The sequence below is a fragment of the Vespa velutina genome, chromosome 1, assembly GCF_912470025.1.
Source record: "Vespa velutina chromosome 1, iVesVel2.1, whole genome shotgun sequence".
In the NCBI taxonomy this organism is placed as follows: domain Eukaryota; kingdom Metazoa; phylum Arthropoda; class Insecta; order Hymenoptera; family Vespidae; genus Vespa; species Vespa velutina.
The window spans coordinates 5,009,996-5,029,325 of NC_062188.1; the positions used below are offsets into that span (position 1 = coordinate 5,009,996).

General features: G+C 30.0%; 3 protein-coding genes across 9 annotated transcripts; 1 reads left to right on the top strand and 2 right to left on the bottom strand.

The window, feature by feature from the left end:
* Positions 1-7,264, top strand: LOC124954132 (serine/threonine-protein kinase D3). Its single transcript, XM_047506583.1, has 14 exons — positions 1-759; positions 1,051-1,333; positions 1,436-1,567; positions 1,639-1,844; positions 1,950-2,229; positions 2,306-2,463; positions 2,537-2,598; positions 2,664-2,793; positions 2,854-2,986; positions 3,088-3,270; positions 3,358-4,110; positions 4,234-4,319; positions 4,395-5,219; positions 6,172-7,264. Exons 1-13 carry the CDS (start codon positions 691-693, stop codon positions 4,506-4,508), a joined length of 2,589 nt encoding a protein of 862 aa, XP_047362539.1. The 5' UTR covers positions 1-690; the 3' UTR covers positions 4,509-5,219; positions 6,172-7,264.
* A 74-nt stretch (positions 7,265-7,338) lies between these two features.
* LOC124954174 (lipase 3-like) lies at positions 7,339-10,484 on the bottom strand. 3 transcript variants are annotated; one of them, XM_047506696.1, is made up of 9 exons: positions 10,374-10,484; positions 9,933-9,992; positions 8,990-9,293; positions 8,793-8,907; positions 8,473-8,719; positions 8,302-8,407; positions 8,158-8,208; positions 7,934-8,076; positions 7,339-7,856 (listed from the first exon to the last, which is right to left on the bottom strand). In XM_047506696.1, exons 1-9 carry the CDS (start codon positions 10,467-10,469, stop codon positions 7,707-7,709), a joined length of 1,272 nt encoding a protein of 423 aa, XP_047362652.1. In that variant the 5' UTR covers positions 10,470-10,484; the 3' UTR covers positions 7,339-7,706. The 3 variants fall into 3 exon arrangements, with proteins under 3 accessions (XP_047362652.1, XP_047362645.1, XP_047362661.1); XM_047506689.1 differs by having other exon boundaries at positions 7,346-7,856; positions 8,158-8,407; XM_047506705.1 differs by having other exon boundaries at positions 7,346-7,856; positions 8,158-8,407; positions 9,933-10,205; positions 10,374-10,460.
* LOC124954157 (gamma-aminobutyric acid receptor subunit beta-like) lies at positions 10,316-19,312 on the bottom strand. Of its 5 annotated transcripts, none has more exons than XM_047506654.1 (11): positions 18,116-19,310; positions 17,159-17,329; positions 16,801-16,907; positions 16,355-16,422; positions 15,910-16,055; positions 15,598-15,755; positions 14,653-14,937; positions 14,099-14,329; positions 13,760-14,016; positions 10,519-13,636; positions 10,316-10,460 (listed from the first exon to the last, which is right to left on the bottom strand). In XM_047506654.1, the coding sequence occupies exons 2-10, from the start codon at positions 17,218-17,220 to the stop codon at positions 13,484-13,486; spliced, it is 1,467 nt and encodes a 488-aa protein (XP_047362610.1). In that variant the 5' UTR covers positions 17,221-17,329; positions 18,116-19,310; the 3' UTR covers positions 10,316-10,460; positions 10,519-13,483. The 5 variants fall into 5 exon arrangements, with proteins under 5 accessions (XP_047362610.1, XP_047362599.1, XP_047362638.1 ...); XM_047506643.1 differs by having other exon boundaries at positions 18,286-19,309; XM_047506682.1 differs by lacking the exon at positions 14,653-14,937 and having other exon boundaries at positions 18,286-19,312.
* Positions 19,313-19,330: the final 18 nt, after the last annotated feature.

Below are 19,330 nucleotides of genomic sequence, written 5' to 3' on the forward strand. Positions count from 1 at the left end.
TCGCAGGTATGTGCACATATACCGTACGATATAAAGGGGATTCTAAAATCCCCGAGCGTACCGATGTTCTATACGACGTTGGATTAGTATAGTATACGTGTGTTAGTGTCATATATATACTAAGTAAATCCATTGATTTGTTTAAAACTTTGACGAAACGAGCGACTACCTGATGATTATCGCGAGAATAAAACGTTACGCGAGCGTACGAGCTCTTTTTATAAGAAACTTCAAAATATTCTAACCGATAATTGCGAATGTGCAAAAAGGTTTATGTCAAGGTGGGTCGGTCAGAGATAACTGTAAAATGTCATTGACGAATGTGTGTCAGGCATGGAGTTGACGCTCCTCGATGACACTTGTGGAAACAATCGACTTGAAAATCGCGCAATTTTTAATTTAACTTGACTCTAAGGAATATCAACGTAATCCGTAAAGTACGTACATGTTGTTTTTTATTTAATAAGATTTTAAACGTGCACTTAAGGAGAAAGAGAAAAAAAAGAAAAGGGCAAAGAAAAAGAAAAGAAAAAAAGAAAAAAAAAAAAGAAAAAAGAAAAAAGAGACAATATTTTGAAACTTCATTTTCTCTTGCATTTTTTGTCTCCTGTTATAGAACAATTGTTTTTCCACAAAAATGCATCAAATACTCGCTCAGCAATACCAAGAGATCTACCAAGTTTTTGACAGATGTTTCAGTTAACGACATATATAGGATTGCTCCTGAATTTTCTAATCAGCTTCACATCCATGTATAAAGTGTGTTCCATATATATACAATGTTTTTTTGACTTATTTTTTATATCTATATAATATCATTTGAGCATGGATTTTTTTTTTTTTTTTATATACTTTTTATGTATTCTTTAAGTAGAACAAAATGGATATTTTTGTCTTACATAAATATTGTTGTTTGAGTAAAAAGTTTTGTTTCACATTTAAAAAATTTTTTATATATATATAAGCATGCTTCTTTTCTTTTCTAATTTTTATTAATTTGCTATTAACAATTCTTTAATATATTCTTACAATAATTATTCGGGATTACAGATAAGAACTGGTAAAATCATGGAGGGACCAGAAGTTACATTTCTATTTCAATTTGGTTTAACTCGTGATACAGTCACTGTTGAAGCTAGTACATTGACACTTAAGGCTTTAAAAGATTTTGCGTGTAATTTTATAAATGCCAAGTGTCCAGATCATGGGTTAAGTCATCTATATGAGAGATTGCTTCTGTTCAAGCATGATTATAGTTCTACAAATATTTTACAACTTATAACAAATGCAATGGAGGTTGTAGATGAAACATTAGTTGAAATTGTTCTGACTGGTAAGTTTGTATAATTATTGTATAATTATATATTAATTGAAATAAGTATATTAAATAGGCAATTATTTAAATATTTGCTTTGTAATTTATATTAAATTTTAGCTCAAGTGCCAAGTGAAGATGTTCCCATTCGTCCTCATGCTTTAACAGTTCATTCTTATAAGGTTCCAACATTTTGTGATTTTTGTGGTGAGATGTTATTTGGTCTTGTGCGACAAGGTCTTAAATGTGAAGGTATGTACATAATTTTTTAGATTTGTTATACATGGAATATTAAAAAATACGTTTTTTTTTTTACTTTTTAGGTTGTGGTATGAATTATCATAAACGTTGTGTTACTAAAGTACCTAATAACTGCTCGCAAGATAGCAGCCAAAGGCGGCGTAGTTCTGCAATGTTAAATGTGCCAAGATCACCGAGTCAAGGATCCACGAGCAGCTTGACCAGCATTAGTGATGACAATCATAGTGCAAATAACACATCTAATCCAAATCAAAGTAATAATACTTTGGTAAGGATATAATGGCATTGTCTAATAAGTGCATTATCTAATTTTTGCATTAATACTTTTGTATTAGACTTGTATATACAGTTTTGATTTATTAATTTTATATAGGCAGTTCCAAGTATAGTTACTCCAAAACAATCTCGTTCCCCATCATTGAGTGGAAAAACAATTTGGGTTGAGAAAGAAGTTGCAACTCGTATAAAAATTCCACATACATTTGTATTGCATACATATACGCGACCGACAGTATGCGGGCATTGCAAAAAATTGTTAAGAGGCTTATTCAAGCAAGGCCTACAGTGTAAAGATTGTCAATACAATGCTCACAAAAAATGTATTGAAAAAATTCCAAAAGATTGTATTGGAGAGAATCCACGTGATAATACTGGTACAAAATAATTATAACGATTATTAATATTTTTGACAAACATATTTTTATATACTTCTTTAACACATTATTTCAGGGAACGAATATCCTGATAGTGGTGTCGGTAGTGAACCAGAAGGTAAATGTGATGGTAGAAATGAAGAAGGAGATGGGGATAGTGATACAGAATTACTTTTGCCCGTTAAAATGTCTACGTACATAACAGATGAAAATAAAACACCTGATGAGTATACAGTAAATATTATTTCGTTTTTATAAAAATATAAATTTGGAATAATAAATAATATTTTTATTATATTTTTTGTAGGATCACATACCAACGAATGAAGATGTTAATTATGATGAATTTCAAAAATCTAGACCATCTAGGTATCTATCTTTTATTTTTCAAATTTTCCAATATTTTAAATTATTTTTTATATTTCTCATTACAGTTGCAGTTCTACTCCAAGTAATAACATTCCATTAATGCGTATAGTTCAAAGTGTTAAGCATACGAAACGACGTGGTTCAAAAGTTTTGAAAGAAGGTTGGATGGTACATTTTACAAATCGCGATCCTGTGGTGAGTTGAAAGTGAGAAAATTTTGTTCCAAATCAAAACTGAGAAAATTTAATGTTACAGAGAAAAAAACATTATTGGCGACTTGATACAAAGGCTATAACACTTTTCCAAAGTGATAGTAGCTCTAAATATTATAAGGAAATTCCACTTGCTGAAATTCTATCGATCGAAACAGCTAAAATACTTCGTTCGCGTAAGTGTTATAGATAAATTAATTTCTGACATATAACTGAATGATTTTAGATATTAAAAAAAAAAAAAAAAAAAAAAAAAAAAAAAATATATTTATTTTAGATATAATGCATTGTTTTGAATTAAAAACCTCAACCATTGATTATTACGTTGGAGAAGATCCAACCTATGGTGATAACAATGGTCAAGTTCCTGCACCAGAAAGTGGCATAGGTGTACACGTAGCTAGATCATGGGAAACTAATATTAGACAAGCACTTATGCCTGTAACTACAGCTTCCACTAGTATGTAGTAAATTTTATTATTTTTTATTTTATTTACGTGAAAAATAAATATATGATATATTTGAAAAGTAAATATCATTTGTATAGTTGCAGACCAAGAAGATCCTACAGAACCAGAAGAAAATGTGACCGACATGTCGCAATTATATCAGATATTTCCAGATGAAGTTTTAGGATCAGGACAATTTGGTATAGTTTATGGTGGTGTGCACCGTAAAAGTGGTAGAGCAGTTGCCATTAAAGTTATAGATAAATTACGTTTTCCTACGAAACAAGAAGCACAACTTAAGAATGAAGTGGCTATTTTACAAAATCTATCTCATAGCGGTGTCGTCAATTTGGAGCGTATGTTCGAGACGCCAGAACGAATATTTGTTGTTATGGAGAAATTGAAAGGTGATATGTTAGAGATGATATTAAATTCGGAAAAGGGACGTTTAAGTGAAAGGATAACGAAATTTCTTATCACTCAAATTCTGGTTGCGTTGAAGCATTTACATAGTAAAAATATAGTTCATTGCGATTTGAAACCTGAAAATGTTTTACTCAGTAGTGACAATGAATTTACTCAAGTGAAACTCTGTGATTTTGGTTTCGCACGAATTATCGGAGAGAAAAGTTTTAGAAGAAGTGTTGTCGGAACACCAGCGTATTTAGCTCCCGAAGTTTTGAGAAATAAGGGCTATAATCGTTCTTTGGATATGTGGAGCGTAGGAGTTATTATTTACGTATCTTTAAGTGGTACATTTCCATTCAACGAGGAAGAGGACATCAACGAACAAATTCAAAATGCTGCATTTATGTATCCACCTACGCCTTGGAAAGAAATTTCATCCGATGGTAATATAAGTGTAATCTCTCTAAAAAAAATATATATTTCATTTATTTATAGAAATTATATAATTAGAAATTTATGTAGATAAGTTTTCTGTTTTTTTTTCATTTAATGTTTACTATTTTCAGCTATTGATTTAATCAACAATTTATTACAAGTAAAGCAAAGAAAAAGATATACGGTAGATAAAAGTTTACAACATGTCTGGTTACAGGTATGCAAATAAATAAAGAAAAAGACTACTTACTATTTCTATAAAATAATAAACATTATTTGTATATGCTTTTAGGATTATCAAACATGGTGCGATTTAAGAGAACTGGAAACAAAAGTAGGATACCGTTATTTAACTCACGAGAGCGATGATGCTCGTTGGACGGCATATGGTGATCATTGTACATGACAGAACCATCCGCCTACTATAAACATCGAATCATTGCCAATCCCTTTGCCAATACACAAAGGCTGGGTTCGTTGTGCTCGAGCAACGTTGCGACGATTCATTCGTGCCTGAATTGAAACAAGTGCATGCAAAGTAGAGTAAATATCATCTTTCGCTTTAAATGTATCTATTTCGTTATGATATAGATATCGTAGTTACTGATCTACCGATCTTAAAAATACATATTACAGATATCACATTTAAGCAACTTTGTTCAAAAGTATAATGTTGAATTAATAGATATAACAATATTGTGAGACAAATGCATCAAAAGGCCTTTCCAGTCTTCACATGATACATGTTTTTATAATATAATCGTCTCTTCATGAAATTTTTCTAGTACTCGATGTTCGACTAATCGTAAGAAAATGATGTTTCGATCAATTTGAAATTTAATATTATTGAAACTAAGCTTTTAGCCTTACGTTGTTACGCGTGTATTGATATAAAAGTAGGATTCAAAGTAAAATACGCTAGTATATAATTTTTCAAGTATTACACGATTAAAAATGATTGCTTCGAAATGAATGGGGCGTAAAAAAAGAAAAAAAGAAAACAAAAAAAAAAAAAGAAAAGAAGAGAAATCTATTTGTACAAATTTTTTGAAAGAGGAGTCAATAAGTTTGAATTCCCATTGAGCACATAATACAACAACATTCCTCATCAATCTTTGTAAGTATAATTATTAATAAAATATAGCAAAAGATAATATTTGCATGTAAACTATCAAAATGCTCATAGCATTTATAGAAAAATGAAAATGAATGTAGAAACGCAATAGTTTCTACATTGCATTTATTGTTACAATATATCTCTTATTGCTTGCTACATACAATTCTATTTGTTAATTATTAATTATATATATATATATATATATATAATAATTATATATATATATATATATATATATATATATATAATTAATTATTTATATATATATATAAAAGTATATCTATATAATACATTGCACATGTTACGTGCATGCAAGCATTGCATTAGTAAATCTGAACTATTTAAAGTGTTGAAAAAAGAAAAGAAAAGAACAGTTTTGTATGTCGATAAAAAATATATATAAAAAAACATCCTTATCTTACATAAGTTAGAATTGCATGGTACTTAACTGCCAAATGATTATTTTTTTTGCCTTGCAATTCTATGTAACAGGAGAATAATACTTTCGTAATATTTTTATTATTTAATGGGTGAGAAATTAAATTGTTAAAAAAAGGACATGAGAATATTTGATCTTTCATACATAAAATATATGTAAAAGAAAATTTTTCTTAAACTTTGCATAACTTGCATACGCGTTTACTTACGTAGCGTACACACAGTATTTTTTATTAACTTTTATATAACTTAATATTGACTCACAAATATTGAGATCTTTTAGAATGCACATAAATATATTTTAAATTAAGATTGGATTGAAATCTTATATGTTTTTATTGATATATAGTTAGTAAATATAGATAAATGATATAGAGCATTAATATATCGATAATAATATCACTTAATATATATTTATAATACCCCATGATATTATGTACTAACATTTTCATTTTTACACAAAAAAAGATCTTTTATTTTTCATGCTTTTTTATGTACTTTTCAATGCTTTTAGGATGAGAATCTACGTAATGAAACTAAGGATTATATGCTTATATTGGTTTGCAAATTTATAAAATTTATATATGCATATACATATACATATGTGCCCATATAAAGAATTTGTAATATAATGAGTATATTAAACATCTTATAAAAGTTCATTTTCTCTATAAGATGTTATGAGAAATGTAACCGTATTTTATGATAAGATTAATGTTAAATCGCAATTATGTAATTTTTTTTATGCAACTGCATTTATCAGTGAATTGTTATTCTTTAAAGATATAAAACAAACATTCCACTGCAGATATAATAGTAAACAAATAATATTCCATTTTAGTTTAATCAGTAAAGATATATATTTTTTAGCACTTTACAATGTGCAAATTAAATCCATGACACTACATAACAATTATAGATTTTCCTTGATTTAAAGATCTACTTCATTTATTTATTATTAATAATTAAAAGTTATTCTTAAGAAACAACGATACAAGTAATATAACAGAAAACATATACGGTATAGTTTTAAACTTTCTCTTTACTACATTGAAATATAAATTGCTATATTACATACCCCCATTTAAAAATATACAATTAGAAAATTATTTTTTAAGGATTTCCATATTACTTCATTAAATATTAAATATTTCCTGTTAAAAACAATAGATAGAATTTTCTTAAATAATTTGTATGAATTTGACAGAAGGAAATTTTTCTTGATCATGTTTGGAAGTATTTAAAAAAATTACAATTAGCATTTAAAGACTGAAGAATTTCTTGGAAACGACACAATATACAAAATATTTTAATATACTAGGTAGAGAACATATAATAAACATTGTATACTATCATGTGCTATAAAGAACATTCCGTTGATGTGTAATTAGATTGTTTTCAACTGTAATTAATTGCAATAGCTAATATAAGTCAATAATCACTAAATAACATTTAACATAATGTTAATTATTTACTTACATGCTGGAAATTATTCGAAATCTCTTACCTATTATTAATCTATATATTTAATTTTGGCATCTGTATAATTCTGTTAAACAGGATAATGTGTAACATATTTTTAATAAAATATTTTACTATGAATATAATTTAGTTGTCTGATTGTATTCTGCATATATTTATTGATATAAAATAACAAAAAACATTGATTACAATAAAAATATCAAAAGACATATTGATTACAATAAAAATATCATAGGACATAAAGTTATATATGTATAAAATATGATTTCATGGAAGCACATTATATTTAATACTTTCTATGATATCAATTGTATAAAAACATGTCATTTTTAATATATTTATAAACAATATCTGTATATTTACATTTATATACATACATACATACATACATACATACATACATACATACATACATGCATACATACATACATACATTCATACACACACACACACACACACATACACATATATATATATATTTCTCTTCGGAATTATTACTACCTGAAGTAGAAAATTTCTATATATATATGTATATAATTTTCTAAATATCAACACTTATAAATATCTTTAAAATCGTTTTAATACTGCTACGACTTTATTATATACGAGTGTTTTAGCATCTCTTCCCCATAGAAAGTCGATATGATTAAACTTTATGTATTCTATTTTCTTTGTCTCTATTACATTAGGTAATTTGTTTATAGTTTTCTGTATATCCTGTAACAAAAATTTCAGTAAATAATTATCATAATGGAATAATTAAGATAAATAAAGCAAAAGAGCAAGTTACTTACCAAAGAATGTGTCAAAAAATCATTTTCTCCATAAAAAACAGCCACTGGAACCTTCACTTTTTCTAAATTATATTTTGGTGGTTGAGTAGAACCATATATTTTTAAATTTTGGGTAACCCCATAATCAAAGTTTCTAAATGATCCTTATAATGTAGAAAATAAAATTAAAAACTGAGCATAGTTAGTTAAATGTTAATGGAATTAATATTTTTTATTTTCAGTACCTGATAAAATGGTTTGACTGTAATGAACCACCTGTTTAGCTGATGCACCAGCTGGAAAGTGTCCAAATATAAGAGGTAACATATGTTTATCAAGCTGATTACTACCGAATCCGGCAATTAAATTAAACCAACAGTTACAAACACCATTTGTTAATGCACTAGGAGCATTGCGAAGAATTGTACCAAAAGCACGTGCTTGTAGCTTATTGTGAGGGAACCACTGATTTATGTTGCAATAGGAAGAACCCCACTGAAATATATATATATCATAAATTATAATGAGGATGAACATAAGGACAAATTATGTTATATTACCTCTATCAAATTATAGAAATGTACTACACATTTCAATAAAGGACTTCGTTGATTAGATATAAAAGCTATTGGAGCTAAACTGATCATTACTTTAACTTTGGCATTATATTCTGGTCGTTCGCTTCCCATTACAAAAAATGTAGTTGTTCCTTGGCTGTATCCGATATAAGACACTTCTGAATGGCCAGTTTTTTCCAAAACATAATCTATTATCGCTGGTATATCATAATAACCTATCTCGTGCCAACTATAATCAAAAGATAAAAATATAATATTCTTTTAAGTTTATGAACAGAAATATTAAAAACAAAGTTAACTACCTGAAATCCCAGAACTTCTTATCCTTTGGTGTATAAATTTTATGCTTTCTAGAATATTTATTACCACGTGCATTTACAAGCCATACATCATATCCAGCTTCACACACAATATATCCTGATAAATAAAAAATAAATATAAATAAAAAATAAATTTTAATTAAATTAATATAAATTGATCAATTTATAATATTTCATACCAAGAGCTTTTTGTGGTCCAAGTAAAACCCAATCTGCTGAACTTGAAAGAGCTCCATGATTTATTATAACAGGTGGTTTTGATAATTGTCTATATTCTGGACGGATTGATTTCAGATTCGATTCAGTCGATTTTTCTAAGCTGTCAATAACAACTTGTTCTTCATTCGATGTGGCATAGGTATTTGTTGAATATACATTAGTCGTATCAGGTGCTGTAATTCTATGTACAGTAAGACAATAACCATCTTCTGTCCAAATATTATGGGTTTCAGGTATATAACCGTGATGTGCAATAAGTTCATGCTGTAATTGAAAATAAGAAATTAAACATTTACAACAATGACAAACATATGTACAATATCATATCTTGAAATAGACATTTGTAAAAATAATAAAGAAAATATTTTGTTGTTCAAAAATTATATAAATACAAGTATTTATAGTATTTTTGTTAAAACGTGAGTAGCAATTTTTATCGATGGTTCTATGATGAACATCATAGAATGTTCGAGAACAATATATATGTACGAGTAAAGAGCATCTTATGAAACTCGCTAACCTTGAAACATGATAAAAAAAAAAAAAAAAAAAAAAAAAAAAAAAAAAAAAAAAAAAAAAAAAAAAAAAGATAGAAAAAACAAATTAACGACGAAAACATCGGAAAATATGATTTCATCTTATTTACACAGATTGATAAACAAATTTCGTATTTTCGCGGTATCGTAAAAGCGCTGTACGGTAATCTGTTTACGTTCGTTAGATACATATGTCGAAACAATTTAAATATTTTTAAACAGAAACTGCATGTGACCGCGTAAATACAGAAAAGGAATATAAATTTTCTCGTAACTATTTATTTATTCATCGTTTTCAAATAAATGTATGTAATACATCATTTAGTGACTGATTAAATAACTAATTAATTTTATTTGATAAACTTACCGTTGTCATATGTATTTCATCTTGATTCGTTACTTCGTTCATTATACGAATGAGAGTTTGCTAAATATAAATCTGTCACAGTTAAGTGTTCAAAAAGTATGCAGGATGTATATAAAGTGAGAAGAAAAATATTAAAGGAAAAAAGGAATAATGAAGAAGAGAAATTCACAGGCACACGCACGTAGTACGACTTTCACGTAGGAAGAAGAATAAGAATGGAGCACCAATGGTCGATTTACGAGACTTTCGTAGCGATTTTTCCACTTCTTATATCTATAGATACATCTCCAATATATATGTGTACATATATATAGGCAGAAAGAGAGAGAGAGAGAGAGAGAGAGAGAGAGAGAGAGAGAGAGAGAGAAAGAGAGAGAAAGAAAGAAAGAAAAAAAGACTTTTATTTAAAAGGAATGGTAAATACGAATATATTATACAAACGTGAGAATATATGAGATGTAGAATAGCTCGATCGTTCGAACAAAATGTCACACTTGCTTTGAGATTTGTCGCAGAATGAAATAAAATCTGTAACATCAAAGATGTTGGACATTGGAATGAGGCAGAGAATTAATTATAAACAAACCTGTTTATCGTATTATAAATGAGCTTCATTTTCAATTGGTCAGTTTAGTCCAAGGTCGTCGAATTGATTATCAAAACACTTCATGACGTTCTTCGATCTAATACGAAAATAGTGTACATATCACTATCACATTCTTAACGTAAAAATTATCATGTTACGAGAGAGCACGCCTATATGTGACATCACAAAGGGAGTTTTGCTCTCCAGTTGTTCGTATGATAACATGATGGTAAAAAAGAGGCTGTTTTTATTAAAAGTTTGTAGACATTAAAATTGAGGTTTTTTTTCTTACTTTAAAATGTAAATGCAAAAAAAAAAAGAAAGAAAGAAAGAAAAGAAAAAAAAAACAAGAAAATTATTCTTATTAATTCATTAAAAAAAAAAAAAAAGAAAGAAAAAAAACTGATTAAAATTTTTATGTAAAGATCAAAACACAACATTGTTGATTAAGGTTATCAATAGATCTATATAATCTAATGAAAAGGTTCGTGTCCATGCTAAAATTACGTCCTCGATGGTTGTTTTCCGTGCTAAGGAGTTCTATGTAGATATTGTAGATTTAAATGTTTTACGTCATATTAGCTGTTGCATAAAAAGATTCCGTAAGATTTTTTATAATTCATATCTCGCGTAGATAAAATGTTCTACGTAATAACACTAATCTATACGATAAAATTAATTGACATAGAAATAGAACGATTTAAACATTTTTTCTTTTTTTTTCTTTTTTTTTTTTTTTTTTCATAATTCTTGTGGTTTCGAAAAAACTTGTTTATATTCGTACACGAATATAGCACATCGTAACGAAACTAGATGCGGAATAGAATTGGTTGTTATCAACGATATAAATAAATATGAATAACAATAAATAAGTAATCTCCATTGCCTTTTATGTGAATATATTATGTCTATTCAATCGAACTATTGTTGAAACATAAATAATATTATTTTAGCATATAATAATAATAATAATAATAATAATAATAATAATAATAATATTTAATTTATAAATAAATGAGAGATAAGAAAATAATTTGTACAGAAGATTTCTTTTTATTTGCAGGTTAAGAGATTTGTGCCGCTTCAATTGTTATCCATTTTTATATGTATATATCTTACATCATATAATATTATACTACATTATTCACAATCTATAATTCAGAGGTCCCCCGAATTTGTCACGGTAGAAGGAAATAACGTGTTTTCTTTACTTGTTTTTTTTTGGTCATACGTTAAAATATATAAATACGTTTCGATCGAGATAAAACAATAAAACATACATAGAGCGATAAAACATAGACAGGCATGAGATTATTTAAATCTACATAATGTTCGTACATTTTTTTTTTACAATAGAATTATATGTTTCGAACAAAAAAAAAACGGAAAAAAAAAGGAAAGAAAAGATTGAATCAAAATATAATTAAGTGATTAATTATTAACTGAATAATAATCAGTGTTATGTACTAATAATACGTTGCGACGATATATATCAGATTATACAATTTAATTGCGCGTGATAATCATCATGATGGCATTATCAACAACAATACAAATCATATATAATGGAAAATTTTTTTCATTTCTGCAATCTCGGTTTTTGATTATATCTTGTTTAAAATTAGTAATAAAAGTTCGAACATGTAAATGCAATTAGCGCGTTCATACAATTATTGAAAATAATATTTTCTTTCATTAATTCTTTCATTCATACGATCGGCTTGTAATACTTAATGTACATTACGTCTTTACATTCTTACGTAGAGTCTATTTGGAATACTTTCTACGAATCACTTTCCATGAATAATTTGTGTTTGTATGTGTGTATGTGTATTATTATTTTTTTGGCTTTCTTTATCTTTTTATCTTACATAGAGACTAAGCGATTTATATTTTACATAGAGACTAAGCGATTGTAAAATTAAGATAAAATGCGAAAGATCATTAGATACTATGATCGATTTTAATCTCGACGAAATAAAAAGTAATGAATGTTTTTCCTCGTTAGCAGGTGTATAATGCAATCGTATACAATATTTTAGAGATATAATATATATACTTACATACGTATGTACATATACAATCGGAGATAGTCTTTAAACGCAATATAATTTTAAATGAATGAAGAGATTTTTTGTTTATATTAGATAATTACATCTCTCTTTCTCTCTCTCACTCTCTCTCTCTCTATCTCTCTCTCTCTCTCTTTCTCTTTCTCTTATTGCTACGTAAGAACGTTCTCAAGGATATTTTCATTTGGCAGTAAAGAATTGTATAACTTCTGTATATCTCTAAATTCATTTTTTATTGGATCTTTTTTCTTTTTTTTTTTTTTTCTTCTTTTGCTCTTAATTTGAATATTCTTCTTGTTTACGTTATAATTTTCTCCGATTAAAATTAATAATTCATTTGTATCACGATAATAATAATGATAATAATGATAATCACGTTTAAATATCGTATCCTCATTCATCCGTAATATCTCTCGAAAGATCATATGATTTTATAGTTAAGAATTTAGCTATAATAATATTTATTTACGATCAAAGTCTTTAACACCACTTACGTAACTTGATAAGTAATTATGGCAGCTTTCGATTGAGGACACTCGAACGTTCGTAAAATATTTTTTCAATCTTTTTGTTTTTCTTTCCTTTTCTTTTTTCTTCTTTTCTTTTTTTCCTTCTTTTCCTTTTTGTTTCTGTTATAGTAATTATTAGTTTCAGTACGAAGAGCGGATCAATCGATCCCAATATATTGCTTCTCTCATAAAACCGAGACAGTTCTCATCTCTGTCTCTCTCACAATGTCCCATATAAACGCTTAAAACATTCTCTCCTTCTCTCTCTCTTTCTCTCTCTCCCTCTCTCTCTTTCCTTTTCTATCGTTCTCTCTGTATGTATATACACATGAAATCGTGATAATTCAATTTGTTTTTTTTTATATCTGCGTTTCTTTATATCATTCATACAAAATAAAAGATCCAATATATCGCGTTGAACAGCATGAAACTGACAGGAAATATGATTCTCGAGTATTTGTCGATCACGTTAACGTCTTTGATTTTTGGCATGGACACGCGTAACACCGATGCACCTCTACGGATAGCGTGTAGTACCTATAAAAATTTGTCGATCAACAATGTACCAATACCAATCTAATGTTTTTACGTATTTACTTTAATATTTTCATATTTTCAAGATTATATATAGATATACATAATATATATATATATATATACCTTAGGTTTATTTTGTTTCGGCCCTCTATATCTGAGCCCACTGTTTCTACCATGTGTATTATAGGCGACCGTTCTTGAGATACGAAAACTGGGTGGAAATTTGACTGGATCATGATGTTTTCCAAGGCCAGGTGTCGAAGAACCACTGATCAAACCTGATCTATTTCTAATGCTTGGCAATGGCGACATTCTTATATCCTGCAGCTCTATAATATCAGCATCAGTCGAACCAGGAAAAGGTGAGGTAGCTTTGCTTCCTTTAAAACGTTCGTATGTTACGGTTTTCGAAATGAACATTGACTTTCATTCATAGAAACTCTTACGAAACGCATGATTTACCAGTTTTCGAAGTAAGAACTTTCTGTTCCTCGTTATCCTTCTTTTTGCTTTTTTTTTTAGCTCTTGCACCCCAATACGTGTAATTGACTGCCGCGTACTCTAGTAACGCAGCAAAAACGAAAACAAAACACATCACCAGATATATATCGATAGCTTTGACATAACTGATTCGTGGCAAGGAGCTTCTCACACCAGTTGAAATTGTGGTCATCGTGAGAACAGTCGTGATACCTGAAATAAAAGAATTTATTTTTTATATCTTGATCGTGCCTTTTTATTTCTTAAAAAGTTCTTTAGTATTTTTTTTTTTCTTAGTTTTTATTGTTTTATTTCATTTTATTTTTTTTTTTTTTTTTTTTATTATCTTTAAGAATTCATTTCTCTCGCGGGATATTCTGTTAAATCTAAAATACGATTTTAGTAACTTCAATATATGGAACGTCCAGTTTATTTTGAAATAAAAAAGTGTTATCAAAGCAATCGGAACAGTGAGTACATAGTCGAAGTGTAAATAGTCGAAGGTCGAATATCGAGCATTGAAAGGATGCTTTTACCCAAGGCCACTCTCGCGCTGGTCGCTTCGTGATTGATCCAGAAGCTGACCCAACTGAGCATTACGATGAGTATGCTCGGAAGATAGGTCTGGAACACGAAGTAACCGATATTCCGTTGGAGTTTAAAGCTGAGCGATAACCTTTGATAAATACCGGTAGCCAATTTCTCTTTCCGGTCGTTCGTTTCGTAACCGATTATTGTAAATTGCGGCAATTCCGCTTCCTCCACTCCTCGAACAGGAGTATCTTTCCAATACATTACTACGTCGAGTACCGTGTAACCGTCTGAATAACAAAAATAATTAATAAATCTTAAATTTATTTTAACATGTATAACACAATGATAAGCAAATGAACGCTTTTGAATTCAACTCGAATCTCAAATTTAAGTATTATCAGAGATTGACGTAATTCAAATCATCATTTATATAGACTCGAGTTAATATAATAGATCTTTCAACAATACCTAATCTATTGGACTATTCAATCAAAATTTGCTAATTCTGTAGGATCATTCAAAAATCACGATATTATGATTGCAAATTGTTCAAGATGTTACTTCACGTTCTATTTATTGAGAATACAGAATATTCATGTACCGCATGACTAATGAAACGAGCGGATTATTGCGGTTTTACCTGTTTCGCATCGACTCTCCGCAATATCCAATTTTCCTATCTGATCATAATTACCGGTGAAAGTTATTAATATTTGACGTTATCTTAAGCGACTTAATTTATTAGGAAAGTTCGAACGATCGATACGATAATGACAGTTTAATAAGAAACTTTCTCCGTAAGACGATTTAATTTCCGCTTTCATGTTCGATCGGTTAGTCCAGTATACGTTCGTATCTACATCGAATGTTATTTTAACGATATAATTACGATATGTTAATTGTTAAATAAAGAAGGAGGTAAAAAAATTGAACGTATATATTCTTACAGCTCTCGATCTCTACGGTGCAATTCTGCGAATCGAGAGGATAGTAGTGCAGATCCATCATGCAGGCCAATGTCGTTGTGAATCTCATGCCATAAGTGATGGAACCGTCGCCGGAGAGTCTGACGAGTTTGTTGCGTTCAGTTACGTCGTGCAAAAAGCTGGAAAAAGAGAAAGAATGAAAGAGAAATATAGCTTTAAATTTTTCATAAATCTCGTTTGAATTTAGTTCGGTGATTATCATTTATCAAAAATAATGATTATTTCTCTTGCTTTATCTTTTCAGTGATGATGACTTAAAAGTCATCTGTCTACCTGTTCTTATCGTTGGCAAAGAAAGTATCCGGGACCCAAATCTTTTCTGCAAAATCACCACTCAGTGTCAAGATTTCCTCCTCTTGCGAAAAGGCGAGTCTTTCGTCTTTCCAATATTGATTTAAATACATTGTTATAGTGTAATCCTACAACATAATCAGTCGGTGCACACATTTACCTTCTTATTTATTTATTTATTTTTTCATCTATGATTTAGCATCATGCTTATGATAATAAATGGTTTCTCTTTAGAATGAAAATGATCATGAGTTATGAAGACATTCGATAAGATAGCAACGCCCTTGGGCCAAAACATATTTGTTTATCGAGGACATTGCAGATAAAATATAGGAGGTAAAATATATAAAATATGATAAAATGTAACGGACGTTGTTATTTGAGATATCTAGTTTTTTCTTTTTTAACATATCTTGTTTTTACTCACCATATTGACTTCCGAAATAGCATCGAAACTCGCTATAGTTAAATCCATACCAACTAATAGTGGCTCTCCTAAAGGGAATGATTCAACAAAAGAAAAAAAACAAAAAGAAAAAAAAAAGAAGAAATTTCAATATTTCAACTCGAACAGCTCGTAGGTAGATCGAAGCGATTCTATTATTTTTATAACTTTATCCGATTTTAAAATCTATGAGATTAGATTTAATAGGCGCGCCACTCTATTAAAAGTTTCAAGCGTATCGCCGTCGAATGGATTGGAAATCCATTAAAGGCGATTGATTTATTTTACGCGATATAACGTATGGTTAATATTATTTGTTGATCTTTTTGCAACGTCGTTGTTTTTCAAATTTTACAAAAGACTGCGTCTCTCGAGTCGCAAGAAAAAAGTGGTACGCGCTTTTATTTTTGGTAATATGTTGTACCTACCGCCAAAATTCGGCCTCAATCGAATGTCATAGCCGTCAAGTATTCTCGATATGGTCTGCGTGACATTTTCCAGTTTGTCAAACATTCTTGTGTTCTCCAACGCAGCCCTAAATATTTATTCATTTTGTCATTGCTATTACGACCTTGCAATGTTATGCATTATTTTTTCTTTTTTTTCTTTTTGTTTTCCTTTCGTGATCTTTCGTAAAATTATTTTGACTTTAATTGACGTAAAGATGCGATGAGAAGAAAAAGAAGAGAAAGCGCAAAGACAAAGAAACAGTGTCGGGCCTATGATTAACAACATCGGAAGTCACGAAGAGATAAATGATGAGGTTCAATCTCTCTTTGCCCTTACCAAACGATATGATGAGACAATTGCACAAGAAGAAACGTTAATGGCAGTCCACGCGGCAGCATTCTGCCGATGGTCGACGACCCAATCAGAAATGTTAGAGCACAGGAAAGAATGTCATCTCCTGGCGAGATCTTTGTGTCTCAACATATTCACTCTCGGTACCGCTGCAAGCTGAAATAAAACAAAAGAGAACGCTGCCATTCCTTTCTCCTAACTTGTCCTTGACCTCCGACCTCGCGATCTTTTTCTTTCTCTCTCTCTGTCTTTCTCTCTCTCTCTCTCTCTGTCTCTCTCTCTCCTTTTCTTTCTTTCTCTCTCTCCTTTCTCTCCTTCTGCGTAAGACCGAATCGAGATTCAACATCATATTTCTCTTACTCTGACACAAACGTAACTCTTATATGTAAGAGGGCTCGTTTAATTTATTGCATTATTGGATAATAGTAAATGGGCCATGATTATTTTATCAATTAATAGATAGTAAAGTTATCGCGTGAATGACTTTATAGTAGTTTTGATAGTTTGGTTTCTAATATGTTTTTTAATATTTTTAAAATTGAATGTAAAGGAATATAAACGATATGCTCTCATTGATCGATCGTATTATTTTCAATAACAATTTATAATAATGTAAAATACATATATGAGAGTTTGATCGCGACAATTATTCGTCGTCAATAGAAAGACCGCGTATTTGATCGAACGAGATGTGGGCAACTATTGTAAGCAGTTTCTACTCACTGCCACTTTAAAAGCATTTCTATACAATTCGTAAGAGCTTTTAGATCTTACTTACGAGTGGTCTTATCGAAGTTAGTTCTCGTGATATATTTTTGTTCATTATTATGATTCTTTTATTTTATTTTTCTATTTTCTTTCTTTTCTTTTTTTTTTTTTTTTTTTTTTTTTTTTTTTTTTTTTTTTTTTTTTTTTTTACAATAACATATAAGATTATCTTACCTGTTAATTCACGAGTGTCAAGAAGGAAAAGAAGAAGAAGAAGCAGTGGTATCAGTAGCAGCAACAGCAACAGTAGTAATAGTAGTAATAGTAATAGTAATAGTAATAGTAATAGTAGTAGTAATAATAATAGTAGTAGGAGTAGTAGAAGTAGTAGTAGTAATAATTACGGTCAGGGTATACACCAACAAGATCAAATTTCCACGTGAAAAAGGATACTTCCCGTAAACGGCTCGTCACAACGCGAACATCGTTATATCGCACACCTTCAAGATCACGGTCCTTCGAGTACACACGCGATTCTGTAATCCGATAGGAGGCATTCTCAACGACGTTTCTTCCTTCTGGACCGTCGCAGCATCAGCGACGAGAATTCCTCGATATTTTCGATCGGTCGAACTCTTGCGGCTTTTTTTTTCTCTCATAAAACCTCATATAACTTTTTCTTTTAATTTAACGAACACGAGTTATTTATCGTTTGATTTTATTTAGAAAAATTTTTTCTCTCTCTGTCTGTCTTTCTTCCTCTCTTTTTTTCTCTCTCTCTCTCTCTTTTTGTCTCTCTCTTTCTCTCTCTCTCTCTCTCTCTCTCTCTTTCTTTCTCTCGTGGTTCATCGAGGAGAGAGAATGAAATTTTTCGTCACGACACGAATTTCGAGGATACCAGCTCGCATCCCCGTTCGTGGCATGGAACCACTACCTTTGCTTTCTCCTTTTACTTTCCTCCCCTCTTTCCTTTCTCTTCCTTTCTCTCTCTCTCTCTCTCTCTCCCTCTCTCTCTCTCTCTCTCTCTCTTTCTCTTTGTCTCTATCTCTTTCTCTTACTCTCTGCATTCATCAGATGGAGGGGTGCGAGAGAATAAGCGCACGCGCGTACCCGTTTAGCTCGACCTAGTGACACACGGACTCGTCGAATTTCCAGACCACGCTGATCGAACGCCATCTCCACAAGCATCCTTAAGATATAGTAGAAAGAGAGTCGTTAACCTTTGAGGGTTGTACAGAAGGATAGATAGCGTCGGTCTTAACGATCGATGCATTTTTCCAACGAAGTAATCGTCTTCATATCGGCGCATCATCTTCTCCTTCCTTTTCTCTGTACAACCTTCTCCCACAATCCTCCGCCCACTGCTACCCCCCTTTTTTTTTTATTCAAACGACAAACAAATCAACTATAAGAAAAACTAGACGATAGAAAGAAAATTCTTCTTGACGT